The 15,009-nt window shown below is 37.7% G+C and overlaps 1 protein-coding gene across 4 annotated transcripts in view; it reads left to right on the forward strand.

The window, feature by feature from the left end:
• The first annotated feature begins 211 nt into the window (after positions 1 to 211).
• Positions 212 to 15,009, forward strand: part of OTOGL (otogelin like) — a 141,543-nt gene continuing 126,745 nt past the window's right edge. For all 4 annotated transcript variants that reach the window (XM_054027238.1, XM_054027247.1, XM_054027256.1 and 1 more), the window contains exons 1-10: positions 212 to 351; positions 1,443 to 1,482; positions 2,622 to 2,670; positions 3,660 to 3,726; positions 4,470 to 4,568; positions 5,909 to 6,063; positions 7,493 to 7,614; positions 9,239 to 9,444; positions 13,351 to 13,481; positions 14,533 to 14,639. In XM_054027238.1, the coding sequence (XP_053883213.1) occupies positions 273 to 351; positions 1,443 to 1,482; positions 2,622 to 2,670; positions 3,660 to 3,726; positions 4,470 to 4,568; positions 5,909 to 6,063; positions 7,493 to 7,614; positions 9,239 to 9,444; positions 13,351 to 13,481; positions 14,533 to 14,639 (1,055 nt within the window). In that variant the 5' untranslated portion in view covers positions 212 to 272. The remainder of the gene's footprint in view (positions 352 to 1,442; positions 1,483 to 2,621; positions 2,671 to 3,659; positions 3,727 to 4,469; positions 4,569 to 5,908; positions 6,064 to 7,492; positions 7,615 to 9,238; positions 9,445 to 13,350; positions 13,482 to 14,532; positions 14,640 to 15,009) is intronic.

Here is a 15,009-nt window from a genome sequence, read left to right on the forward strand (position 1 = left end):
AGTTACCATGCATTACTAATGAGAGAAGCACAGCCAAAAAGTTGTCTGCAACATTTCCAGAGCTCCAGAAGCTGGATGTGGCTAGGAAGCTTGGTGTTTCTTTTGAATTCTCTTCCCTCTTTTTTTTTTTTTTTTTGCCCTGCCTTATTTAAATTTTTCAGATATCTAAATTTATAAAAGATTTATACATTCCAGAGACACATATTTCTAAGATGCCATCATAGTCAAGGCCACCAATTTGGATATATTTCATACTAAGAAGCGACCCTGAAATGAATATTGTGGGAAAACTCAATTTAATGATACCCTGGAGCATATTCTTGGTTCATTCTCTGCTGTTCTCTTTGCAAGGTAAGAACTTTTATGCTCAAGTTTTACACTAAAAACCTTTTAGAAAGACTTCTCTTAACAATGTAGTAATACGGTTACTTGTTTTTCTTTCATTGTAAAGCAAATATTTCCTACTGCCCATGCCTTAATTAAACAAACAAACAAACCAGTAATACAGACTTAATATATTTACATCACACACTTTTACTGCTTTTGAAACTAAAAACGACTTTGATTTTTTTTTAATTCAGACTTTAATGCTTGAAATTTATACAGAATGATTGGTAAAGAACAAAATTATTTTTCTTGGCTTTCTTCCTTCTCATTATTGTCAAATGTGTTATCAGATTGATGTAGGCTTAATTGTTATGAACAGGATATGGGTTTGCTCAAGACTTGGACTGCACCTGCAGTGTGTCTGAACATTTTTTATAACTCTAGAATAAATATTTGGCAAACTGATTATATAAATTCTCCCAGCTGTTGTCATCACACATGCTAATAATAGATACCATAGACAGCTTAGAAAAAGGATTCTGAGGATAACAGAGGTTTTTCAAGCATTGTAACTTTCACATAGCTTGAAAGTAAAAATATTCTTAAAATGAAAGTAAATCTGCATGAAATCTAGAGAGAGATTTAAACATATTGGACTAAAGGTTTATAATTATGTTCAGAAAAGCATTACATTGAAGCCTGATCCTGAGAGGTTCTGAGCACCTTCCATATTTGATGAGCTTTAGTCTGATCCTGCAAGGGGCTGAGCATTCATCACTTCCACTGTCGATGATGGGAGTCAAGGGTGCTTAGCACTTTGTAGGATTGGGCCCATTGGAAATTGTAGGTTCTCAGCACTTCTCAGGATCAGATTCTGAAGAGAAAGACATCAATCACTCAGAAAAAAAGTGTTTCTATCTTTCCTGGCAGGGAGTAACTTTGCTGGCAGGGAGATGGAAGGGCTGCATAAATGCTTTCTGGAAAACTTATTGTCATTAGCCCTCTTCTAAAGGACAAAACTCACTCTTGTTTCTTAATCCAAAGTCAGCTAAACATTTGTCTGCATGTGAAATGGAGAAAAAAATCGTTTAATTCCATCACTTTTTATCCAACAGGATCCTATTGCGAGTTTTCTCTTTTGCGAAGAACACCAAGGTGAGTGTGTGTTCCTCATTTGCAGAGTTTTAAAAGCAAATGTAGGTGAAATCAGTAAGGCTTGTCTAATATGATGGAAGTATAGGAAATACAATACGGCCTTGTGTAGAACACCTCTGACTTTTAGTAACTTAGACATAAAGTATTTCTTCCCTTTAATAACTCTTCCCAAAGAGCTGGTGATTAAACGTGTGAATCCTTTTTTGAAAAACAAGTGCAATTCTTTAGTAATCACAAAAAGATGGTGTTCCACAGGGGCCCAAGTAAGTTCACAGGATGAGTTTCTTACATGACTATTCTCATATCTGATAAAATGTACATTAATTAAATTCCAGTAGATCATTTTAGTTTCAGGATAAAAATAATAAAATTCTAGTGACACACACAAAGGAATTTCCCCACAAATAAAATGTGTTATACAATAAATATAGTCTCAGTGATGATAATTCATTTTCTCAGTCTGAAAAAAGCACTTGCAAGGAAAGTTGTATGTAATAGTTCAAACCAAAACAAAACTAGGGTATCTTCCTGATTCCATTGAAGTCAATGGAAACTTTGCCATTCAATAGAAGCAGGATTAGAACTCAGCTATGGACATCTAATGACTTCTAGTACATGTAGTGATCACACACTATATTGTACAAAATCTGGCCTGTTAAATAAAACAAAGTGTATTTTGTAGATTGAGGCCATTATTTCTGAAATTAATTTAATTATTGCCTATTGTAATTTAGTTACCATTGGAAGGTAACCGTACACTTTTAACACGATGACTACTGCACATGCAAATAGCACTGGTGCCCCTCAACAACACGTGTACCATTCAGGCATCTAAGGAAAGAACTTCACTATTTTGTGTCCCATATTATAAGCCCAATTTGCTTATCTCCCCTCCCCCATAAGTACCAGGTACCTCCTTGAACAAGTAGCCTGTGTTCAAGAGCAGAGATCTGATCACTCTTGAATTTTGTAAAACGAGACTATGAAAAGAAAAAAGTCACCTTTTTAAATGTTAACCCAAGAAAGACCTCTTTGATAACGTGCTGGAAATCAGAGAGAGACACCTCTCCCTAGGGAACCACTTATTCAGGTTGCTCAGGGACCTTTGATTATACAGGATCCTTTTTGTTTTCTTCCAGAAACCAGTTTAATGCAACTCGACAGAAAAGAGATCTCTTAGCAGCTGAGGTAGGTTATACCACAGAAAGAAAGGGGGGCAAAAATCCCCCTCCTTTCTGCAACGGGGCTTTGCTGTTGTCACAATGAGGTCTTTGTAAAGGAGAATGGAAATGGTAATAACAAGACAGGGATGAGGAGGAGAAGCTTTTCCATACCTGCTTTCCTCAAACTTAAATCCACAGCCTCATTCATTCTTAGCAAAATGCTTCATGAATTACCCACCCTAACACACACCGTGGGGACGAGGGTCTTTGTTAAATCTTTTGTGAGAGCAAACAGAAACTTGGGAGTGACTGTTTGGTGAAAAGCACAATAATGAAACCATAGCCAAACAATTTTGCAAATAGTGTTGTTATTGGGCAATGCTCCTGGGCTGTGCAGCAGGTTCCCAGGGCAGAGCCTGTGCCTCCGAAGACCATCCCCAGTTCCATTGCCTCATTGCTGTTAAGATAACTCAGGGAGGTAGGAGGTCAGGGAGTAGACCTGACAATTATTCCATCTGGGATGAGTTTACTCTTCTATGAACTAGGATTTTGTTGTGTGTCAGTGAGAGATACAAACTCCTGTAAATTCCTGCCATTTGCCAGTCCTGGAGAAAGCAACTTGTTCACTGGCACAGGAGTGTGGGGGTTAGCATTTGGGATGCTAGGAAGCCACATGAAGTGCTGAGTGCCTGCTTGGGGCAGATGGCTAGTCTTGTGCTAGTATCTCAGTGAGCTATGCTCCTTGTCCTTCTTCTGATATCTCTGTTGCTGTGTTCCACCCCAGGGAGCACTGCATTTCGGTGATGGAGAAAGTAATTCCTTACAGATGGTTTACAATTTTACCTAGTGTTTACAAAGTCTCTTGGATCAAAAGCTCTATATACACGCAAGATCATTTTATGTATTAAAGTAATTGTCTTATCCTAAAATTGCTTCAAAATCTCTAGAATTGAATTAGTCAGACCGTTTATGAAGTATTAACACTCTGGTTTTGCTTTTTTGTTTCTCGGATAGACTGGAGCAGATTCTGCTGGGTCTCACCTTCATGGGGACCTTACTCAGGGGCAAAGTCCATCAGGAGGTCAGTACCATGTTAGTAATTCACTACCTGTTTGAAAGGATTTCAGTAAAATGCCATCTACCCATCAACTATCCCTTGTTACCAGAGATGGTGTAACTTTTGATAGTATTTACCTCCCATGCAAAACTCAGTGCTATCTAATTTTGCTATGGTAACTTGTACTTCTGACTTGCTAAATCACAGAAAATAGTTATTAAAAACAATCAGTTTTTAATGTACCTGTTAATGTGGCACCCAAGCACCTAATGAAACAAATCCTTCATTGCTTTACAGTTATTTCCACTCCCAGTTTTCTTGTGTGTCACTTCTGGGCCTTGTCAGGTTGAGTAGGTATGCTGAGTGGGATTGATAATAGCAGTTGTCCATGGAAGACCAACCTAAAGCCTCTTTTAGAAGATTCTAGGTGTCAATCAAACTCTTCAGTTTGTTCGGAGTGAATTGAAGGGTTTTACAGATGATACATTCCCATCGCTGTTATCTAGCATCCAGCATGCAAAAATGATCAAATGAGCTGAACAGTGTCACTTTCTTAAGACAAGATGGAGTTTTTGGTTTCTTTCATATCAATGAATACAAATCATGGTGAATCATATAGAGGTGTTAGTTTTAAAAGTGTTTCTTTGTAAGTGAAATGGGGGAGCGAGACAGTATTCTCTGCCTGGTCTATATTTTCAAATGGTATTTGTCTTTATAAGTGTTTGAAAAATAACTTTAACGTGGAAGGCTGCTATGTTTTCTTTCAGTCTCTTGTCCTCAAGAATGCCTTAATGGAGCAGTTTGCACAGAGGCGGGTGTATGTGATTGTCAGATGTTTCAGGCTCATGGTGAAAGGTGCCAAATTGGTAAGTTTCAGTAATCGGCAATGGAATTGAGTTTCAGATTAGAGTGAGATTTAGGGGCGAGTTTGTTAAAATAATACCTGTTCAGAGCACTTTGCAATTGCCTTATAATCAAGCTGTAATTCTAAAAGGAGGCTGGGTGGCTCAAATGCTGTATTTCAGAGTGAGATATGGGAGTACAGAAGAGCATCAGATGTTCCTGAATTTTATTAATACTTGTAACAGTATCCCAGTGCATCATAATGTACCATATCTGCTTTTACTTACTTAGCACTGTCACCAAAAATATCACTGCATTTCCACTTAAAGTGCCCTATTGCCCATTCTGAAGACAGGATGTTCAAATATTTTAATGGGACAAGTTTTGGCAGGTGTAATCTATTGGTAGTAGAATTGGGGTAGAAGTTGTTTGTCCTTATCGTGATTCCTCAGGCTCTGTAGAATATCTGCAACAGCAGCCATGGAGGGACTTTCTAAGGTCAGGCCTAGAACCTCACCTGGTGTCAACCAATGTAGCTCCATTGAATTCAATGGAACTGCACTGACTTGTGTCAGCTGAGATGGTAGGCCAAAGCGGCTGTTGAAACTGAACCAAAATCTTAGCCTTGGTTCACCCTGAGCCCATACACCAAACACTGACCTAAACTTAAATGATATGATCATCCTCTCCTTTGTAGAGTTTTGTGGATAATGGATTTTTTTTGGTTCACTGGCAATTTCAACAAGTTGAAAACAAAACTAATTTTGTGTTAAACAAAATGTTTTATTTGAAACAAAATGTTTCATTTCAATTTCAATCATTTTCAGATATATTTAAATTTTAAAACCAAAATTAAAGGAAATTTCAAATAAAAATGTTTCAAAATGAAAAATCATAATGTTTAGTTTAAAAATGTCAAAATAAAAAGTTCTGATTTCTCCCCACCCCAGAATTTTCGCTATCCCCTTCCTCCCCCCCAAAAAGGTGAAATCAACATGAATTCATGAAATGATTAATTGTCACCGAATCTGCCTTTTTTCTCTAAAAAAAAAAGTTTGGGTCCAAAAATTTTGCCCAGCTCTACCCATTGGTCCATTCCTAGTTATAATTTAAAGGTGAAATCCAGGGTCCATTGATGTCAATGGCAAAATTTCCATTGGCTTTACTGGTCCACAGTTCCCATCTAAGAGTTTTAAAACTTGTCTTAATCTCATTTCTTGAATGATGAGCATACATCAGCCCAGAAGATAGTTTTATTTATCTATTATGCATGTAATATCTTACTTTTGTACATGTCTCTGACACTTGTGTAATTTTGTTGTTATTTTGCATTTTATAAGCTCATCTTATTTATTCTCCCCAGTACCTAATGACGGCAAGGATCGAGATGGAATTTGCAAATCGTGGGGACAGTATCACTTTGAAACATTTGATGGCATCTACTACTATTTCCCAGGAAATTGTTCCTACATTTTTGCAAAAGATTGCAGTGCTCCAGAACCTCAGTACACTGTATGGGTAAGTGTGTGAATATGGATTTTGAAATGAAATGCAAAAGATTTATATAACATAGAACTTGTGTTATAGCATAACAAAAATAATTCAACAGAGACAGTAAATGGATCAAAAGGTGGTTTATTTCCTTTTTAGATTTATAGAATGTGCTGATCAAAAACTCTGAAAGTACACATGCAATAACATCTACAAATCTCTGAAATATAAAGTAAACTGTATTATAAAATGATCTCTTTAGGCAAATATGGGGAACTTTTCTCCTGACTTCAAAGTAGTTGACTGTCTCCTTCATTAGCCCCAGATTGAATCATTTAATGTTAGTGATCAGTGCTCTGATGTCAAATGTTGAATAGCATCATTTGTTACGTACAAATGAAGTTAAGACTGGTATTATTCCAAAGATAGTAACTCTGATAACTGATAAAGAAATTGTTTCCATGACAGATTTGTAAAACTGCAAGTGGTAGTTATAGAGACAAATATGAGTTGAGGAGGTTTTCTGAAATATAGAGATTCTACTTACATTAAATGTGGTTTGACCAGGACAGGTGGACTGGACTAGTTTTGGGCATAGATGACCACACAGGATTTCATATCAAAGAGGCTTCCAGATATCCCCAGTGTAAAGATCTGAAAAGAGAAATTGATTAGGAGAGAAGATGTTCATTGAGCTAAACTTTTGTGCTATAGAATATATTAGGGTTTTTTTGGGTCTGCATATCTGCCTTGGGCAGGATTACATGAAAAACTTTTGTTGGTACAGTAATGCCAGTTAGAGGGGTGATTATTATTTTTTGATATCTCTGTGCTGGCAAAAGCATTTTTTTGCTGATATAAGTTGTTGACAGAACTCTCAAACCAAGCGGGACCAAGCAGAATCAATACTTGGATGGAACACCTCCAAATAAACCCCTACTTGCTGCAGGAAGGGACGCTGATGATTCAATAGATTTTTCTAGGTCAATATTGAGAGTGCCCATACGGTGCTGGGGCTATTGTGTTGCTGGCGGTCCCATCTTTCAGAGGACACTTGCACTTTTCTGGGGTGTTCCCCTCAGTATCATTCCCAAACCCATAACTAGGTAATTATATTCTGCCTAAACTAAATTCTCTCTGCAGTTTCAATTGGATAAAATATTCCAGTTCTTTTTTCTGTCTTAAGCTGCTATGTAATGATGCCGGGTGCTGTTAAACAGTTACTGGGTTTCATAGCAGCACGGGGCAAAGTGGTCTTCTAACCATGTATATCCCTGTATTAGTGATCCCTTGTATTGTTTAAATATTTATTTCTAAAGTTCTTTGGGATCCTTCAGTGAGAGGTGTGTAGAAATGTAAAATATTATATGTGTAAATTTATTAAGAGTAGTATGGAAATATTGAGCAGAAAACCACATTTGTTGTTAGTGCACGTGTGTGTTCTTCTCCTCTCAAGGTTCATAACAGCCCCCAGTGTGATGGTTCGGTGTATTCTTGTCTGCGGTCAATCAGCTTATATTTTTCAAGCCAGGATGAAATAGTTGTTGTGGGACATGAAGTAAGAAAAGAAGGAATCAGGTAAATGAACTGACTGTTTTTGGAACATCTTACCACAGAAATGAAGTATTGGAATTGTGGGAAGGCACTCGAGTAATTTAGCCTGCATCCTCACTGCAAAGTGGGCTGGTTACCAGCCCGAGTGAAAGTGGAGCCTATACTCTAATCTACACCCACAGCCGCGCCAGCTAGCCTGGGCTGAAAGTACCACTAAACTTAGGGAGAGTTTTTTGTGTGTGGATGGGATAGGGACTAGGGGCAATATCAGGTAAGAGCTTGGCATAACCCTGCAGTGAAGACATACCCTCAGACGTCATATGGTAAGACACAGAGGTTATAATTATTACCGGTAAGTCAAATTCAGATTTGATGAAAGGAACTTAACTCTATTGAAACGTCGAGCGAGTTGTTCACTCACACCTGTCTGAGTTAGCCTATTAATTTTGTTATTTTCAGTGGTAGGCCTCTACAAGGCATCTGATTTCTGATTTTTCACGTGTCTGTCCCTTGACTGAAAGTTTTTCTACACTGGGAAAATGCATGGTGTTATAATATGTTAATTATTGGACTGTCTTTTTAAAAATGGTGTTAGCTAGTCTTGGTTAACCCTTGGTCAACCCTGATATTATTTAAAATATGACAGTCAGTCATTGTCCATGCTGAGTGCATTGCCCCATTGTAGAGAAGTCCAAGTTGAGTTCATCAGGGTCCTTAAGTTCCTTCTGTGTTACCATTTTGAAGCCCAAAATAGTTTTTGAGATACACCAAACCCTGAACTCTATCAGGTTTACCCATCTTTGTTTCAAATATAAGGGTCGATGAGTAGATCTGGTGTTCTCACGTCTGAGTTGTTACACCTGGTAGCTACAAGGATATTGCCATTAGTCCCAGAAGCAGCAACCTTTGAAGACAGAGATTCTGCAATACTAGAGTCTGGTGGAAATCCAAACATAGCTGTCCCCACTAACTGGACAGAGCTACAGGCATATTAGAGGATATACTGTACATGGCTAGTAATGTTTTCTGTGCTATTTAATCTTTGATTAAGCAAGGGTCTTATTCTACACACATGCTATGTACAGAACAGTTATTGACTTCAAAGGGAGTTGTCTGTATTGAAAACTTGAAGGATATGGCTCCATGTCATTACCCTGTCAGTAACTGATATTTTTTAAAGTTTTTGGGCACATCTACCTGTTGCTGCTTCTGTTTACAAATGAATTAAAAGTGCACTTAGACTCTAAAAAGGAACTGTATGAATGACTTCATGGATCCCATGCTTAATGTCTCTGTCAATTACTCCATGTCAAAACTATTCAGTTTACAAGTAAAAAGATGTCTTTCCTAACACAGCAGTGCTGCAAACGCACCATGGGATTTGAAAGTCAATGTAGGTTCTTTCTGGTTTATGCATCAATACTGTATTGATTGTGTATGTGCCAGAAAATAATCCATTTCACTGAATTGATTGCGCAAAGTAACAGGAGTGACAGATATTGAAAACGTATTTTTGACAGAAAAGTAAACAGACTTTGAGGACACACGGGGAAGAGATCTAATGAGTTGGAAGGTGACATTTTATGTGATCTTTTTCTAGTTCTAGTCTCACTTGTCGTGTTTAAAATGGGTTGTTCTATTTTTCCAGATTGACATTGCCTCAGACAATTGGAAATGTTTTCATTGAGAGGCTGGCCGACTATATTCTGGTGAAAACTACCTTTGGTTTTTCTCTTGCTTGGGACGGAAGCTCTGGTATTTATATTAAACTGACAGAAGAACATAAAGGGAAACCTTGTGGCCTGTGTGGAAATTATAATGGCAATAAATCTGATGATCTGATAATACAAAATAGTAAGTGAAGAGACCAGAAATGCACCTTTCCTTTGTTATAAAAAAACAAAACAAAAACCAACAACCAGATTCTGTGGTCCTGATGTCTTGTAAATATGAGGATGTGCTCTAAAAGGCTGTGACTATTATCCATTTAAATTATTTTCAGGCAATTTGAGTAGACTATATAGGGTCTGATCCACTTTCCCCAGTCATAAATTTTAAGGAGTAGGGCTAGTTCAACAAAACATTTAAGTGTATGCTTAAGTCCTTTCCTGTTCAGCAAAACACTTAAGCACATGCTTAATTTAATTGAGAAACAAACTTTTAATGACCAAAATACTATTGTTTTTGTGAAAGCAATGTGACGTAAAAAACAACCACAAATTAATATTTGGAAAGGGCAATAGTTCAGCATGCGGCTCTACATAGTTATTTTAAATAATATGTTGCTATTTTATTGGTTGGTGAAATACAGAAAATTGAAAAACCTTGTTGAGGAAGTTTATTTTTTTCCCCATTGCTACACTTTTATTAACATACTTTGCTGTGGTGGCAGATGGTACATTTTCAGAAGATGAATAATCCAGTGGCATCACTGTAGTACATCTGAGAGACTACGAGCTTGTGCTGTTGATTTCAGCAAGGGTGCCAGAGCTGGAGAAAGTTAAAACAGCTTTTCTCTTCAACTGAATAGTGTTCTCTCTAGGCAACACTTTATATTGGCCATTGTCTACTGTAGATAATATTTTATGCACACCCAAGTGAAAAGTGTTCTGTGCTGCCTTTGTTTTAGAGCAGACACCAGCTCGCAGCTGGTGAAACAAGAGGAGGAAGGTTGGGAACACAAGAGGAGCAGTTTCTCCCAAACAATCCCTGATATAAGTAAAAGTAATAATGGTATTTAACCAGTACAACAAACTACAGGGAGAGTTTAGTTTCTCACATTGGCTATTTTTTAAAATTACAAGTTTTATCTCAATATTACCCTGGCTTTTCTCCCTCTTTTCACATAGCTCTTGGGCGATAGCCAGGTGCTATTTATTGTACCAGGAGAGTGAGAAGCAGTTTATGTGTGTGCACATAGCCTTGATTTTCTGCCCAATAGAAACTGGTTGTATCCTCTCCACAGTGCATGTATCAGCCTCCAGTTATTTAGTGACATGGTACTGTTTGTTCTGTTCCAGACATTTTATGTCTGTATACCAAAGCATAGTACATTATCTGGCCAGTTAAAAATAATGGTTTTTTTTAAAAAAATCATTGATTCACACAGAGTTAAAAATATAGTTTCAGTGTCTCTTTAGTTTACTGTTTATCATAAAACGCTTTCAAGAGGTGGTCTGCTTTCTGTCTCCACTTTCAGCATTACACAGTACTAATGGCACTATAATCTGGCAACTGTAATGGCAGAATTCCTGTCTCTTAGAAGTCAGAGAGATATGGATCACATTAAAAATTAAACATGAACTGAGTTTATAACACTGCACCCTGACATCATGTGTGCAAAAGAGAAGCAATCTGTTGTGATATTTTTCACAAGAATAAGATGTGATGGGTTCATAATACTTACAAATTGCAACTCTCTCTCTACGTCTAAATGTTTCCAACTCTCATCAATCCTTTATGGTATTTCCATACAGGGCCAACTCCAGGGTTTTGGCCGCCCCAAGCAGCCAAAAAAAAAAAAAAAGGCCCCGATCACGATCTGCGGCGGCACTTCGGCGGGAGGTCCTTCGCTCCGAGTGGGAGTGAGGAAGCGTCTGCCGAATTACCGCCCCTCTCCGGAGTGGCCACCCCAAGCACCTGCTTGCCAAGCTGGTGCCTGGAGTCGACCCTGTTTCCATGCACCAGCAGTGTAAGATGAACTGTTCTTTGTAGTCTGCAGACTGATAACTCTCATTGGCCCCAGCTACACTACAGCTCGAACCAAATCTGGGGATCTGTTGTCCATATGATTGTCTTCCAGTTTGGGAATGCAGTTCAGAATTGTAGGATTTCTGAAAGTGAGTTAAAGTCTTGGACACAGTTGCAACGAGGTCCCCGACTCCGTTATGGCTGTAGTGTGGCTGGGGCATTAGACATACCTCACAATCTACCAAAGTAGTAGTAGAAAGTACATTTAAGAATTCAACATTTCTAATGATGGTAAAATAAACTGCTAAAATAAAATAGAGTGGGACAAGTGGAAAAATGGGACAATGCTACAATCCTAAAACTGTTCAAGATACAAAAATGAATCCAGATGGGGATTCCCCCAAACAAAAAAGTGAGCAAAATTAAAAGGCATGCTACAGAATCTGAATACTTAAAAAATAGTAGTTGAATCTTATTCTATTTTTGTTTTTCTTAATGGCCACTTTACACACCATCTCATTGTTGTTGTTGTTTTCTTTATATGACACTTTACTCATTTTGATAGATCTGCCCAGAGGAGGACAATTCTATTTAACAGCAACTTTTGAGGTTTCAAAATTTGGTTTTGTTCATCACTGGAACAAAAGCAAAACCTTTTGAATGTTGAATATAAAACAGAATTTGTCAGAATGTCTTTATTTGGAATATAACCCTGGGCTGTTTGATTCAGGAAGGTTTTCCAGGTACAGGGCTTGTGGGGGAGGTGGAAGGGAGAGAGGAGGGAAAGAGATTGAGACTCAGAGATTGGATCTCTTTTGACCAGAGAGCTAGAAACTCATTCTATAGCCTGAGTAAGAGGGCACTGGCCTGGCATGTAGGAGACCTACGTTTATGTCCCTGCTTTGCCTGAATCAGATTCTCCCCCTCCCAGGTCATTTCCAAGACCCCAGGCTATAGACTGTGAGAGTCTCTCTCTCTCTCTCTCTCTCTCTCTCTCTGGTTGGAAGTGACCAGAGAGCCTCAGTGATCCAAGAAACCTTGGTGATGAAAACTTTGTCAAAATCAATATGTCTCCACAAAACATTTCTGCTTTGATAAAACAGCATATGTTGACACAATTTCATTTTGTCAAAAATGTTCTGATCAGCTCTAAATTTCGACTTAGAAGATATTGGATTGGATTCCCTGTGTCCTGAGCTGGTTTAATCTGGAGGCAATGTATGCAGGCTTTGATAAAGGGAATTGTAGATGCATCTCATTTTAGTATCCCTGGCTTCTGACCTATTGATTGGTATTGGTATCAACTGCTGCTGTGTCCCACAAGATAGAGGAAATGCACCTGTTTCACTCTTTTTGCACATTTAAGAGCATGAAGTAAATGTGGTACATAGTGCTTAGAGCAGGACAATGGGAATCAGAAAACCTGGGGTCTCTTCCCTCTGACATTGACTTGTTGCTTGGCCTTGAGCATCTGTTTCCTTATCTGTGGAATGCTGTTCTATTATATACTGGTTCTTATGTCTCCCTCTTCACCATAGTCTCTGGTACCTTCTAGCAGTGCGTTAAGTGATGGGACTAGCATCGGTCACATGTGGTTTGTTCTTTTTCTGATCTTCTCTCCAAGGGGGAGTTGTGTGTGTAGTGCAGTGTTTTGTTTTGGTAGGATTTTTCTTTTGAGGGGGCGGGTGGGGGACAGGAGAGATTGTTATACCCACTTTCCCCAAAATATATAAAGAGGTCCTTAAATAAAATGTATTAAAGAAGTACCAAAAACAAACAAATACTCATAGTAAGAAATCTGCCTTTGACTCCTTATGAAGTTACCACAACTATATTTCCTGAAAAACTAGACATTTCCTGTTAATTCATTTTAGAATTTAAATATGGTATAAAAAGTTAACTGAAATTTAAAATAATTTTGTAAAGATCCCAAACTACTAACTGAATATATCTTATAGTAAGTACATTTAAATTGTTTGGAAAATAATTCTAATATTTCATTTGAGGGGTTCCTCAGTTTTTGTGTTGTTGTTCTTGTGGAAAATGATTCTGTTCGATGTTTTTCTGAAGTAGGTGAATATACAGAAGACATTGCTGTATTTGCAAACAGTTGGTCTATACAAACCCCAGATGATGCAATTTGTGTGACTACTGCCTCAGATTTTTCTAGTCCATGTTCGACTGACACAGAGTCCTCCGAGGTAAGTTGGTCAATGTACATTTTCATATTAGATGCATTATAGTGATTCACCTTCTCTAGCCTGTTTTATGTATTTCCATTAACAATAATTTTATAATAAAGTGCCCAGCCCTTCCCAAATCAAAACACTTATGGCTCTGCATAGAACTAAAATTCAACACACGTGAAAAAATCATAAATGATTGATTTAAAATTAGATAAAATATTTTAAAAGGCAAATGCTGTGTCACCTGGTTAATAAATCATATTTTCTAACCAGTTATATAGGTGCATAAGAAATGAAATATAGTCATCTGCATGTTCTTTATTGATAATACATGAGACTCTTTAGAATCCTAAAGGACTTTCACACAAAGTGCCTGATACTGATCTCACACTGGTGAAGATCAGGATTAACTCCACTGTTGTCAATGGAACTATACCAGTGTTAGAGAACATGAGGGGGAACAGCATAAATAAGATCAGAATCAGGAAAACTATAGTGAATATATCAAGCTTGTAGGGAAGAGATTGGTCCAAGGCAAAACACTGGCTCTAAACACTGAAACATTGGGAATGAGACGATTTAGATCAGGCCTGTCATTAATGTAGGGACTTTTCCTAAGAATTTTTGAAGAACTGTATATGATGAAATTAAAATAACAAGGGATTGTTGGCCTACTTACAGTTATTTACTGCCACATTGGATTGTGGGTTTAATTCCCAGCCCTGATGCCTTACCCCTTCATTATCTGAGGAGTTTAAAGTACTGCAGAGGAAACATGCTCAGCTCCTGGGTGGAAGAGGATGCTTTTTATCACTTTGGGCAGTTTAGCTGTAGCATTGAGGGGCTATAGAAGAAATTCAGTCCAGTCAAAACCGGTCTGGGAAGAATAGTGACTGTGATATATTGGGCGAATGAGTGGAGATAGGAGAAAATGGGGGAATCGTCTCGTTTTAAAAGGAATGTAATAGACACCCAATGGGGGAAACAAAAGTAAAAAGAATAATATTTGTATCATGAAGAATATGATAGCTGTTATTGAACTGATTTTTTTTTTAAAAATGCACAGGCCATATTCTTCAAATGCCAAATACTCCTACAGTTTCCTTTTCTCAGCTGTCATGAAAGCGTAGACCCTTATTCGTATATTTCCAGCTGCATGAATGACCTTTGCAGGTAAGAAGGATAGTGTTCTTTAAACATTTATTTTCATTCTTTGAAATATTAAACAATAGCCAGACTAGTTTTAGATAGTGGAGTTTTTCAGTACAATTTTATTTTAGTAATTTCCTCTCCACATTTCCCCCAATCTCACCTCCCAGTGTTTCTTTATTTGATCCCAATAGTCGCTATAATCTTAATAAACAGTGAGTCAAATTCAAACCTGGTATAAAATGTTGCTACTCTCATAGACAACAATGAGTACTGCATCCTCTAATGCTAGGGATAAATTCAATCCATTATTTCTCCCTTAATTTCAGAGGTGTTTTTTTTTTAGTCTTGTTTGCTAATACCACCTGCATTTCCAACAGTGCTGGTTTCTGTT

Source organism: Malaclemys terrapin, chromosome 1, assembly GCF_027887155.1.
Source record: "Malaclemys terrapin pileata isolate rMalTer1 chromosome 1, rMalTer1.hap1, whole genome shotgun sequence".
In the NCBI taxonomy this organism is placed as follows: Eukaryota; Metazoa; Chordata; order Testudines; family Emydidae; genus Malaclemys; species Malaclemys terrapin.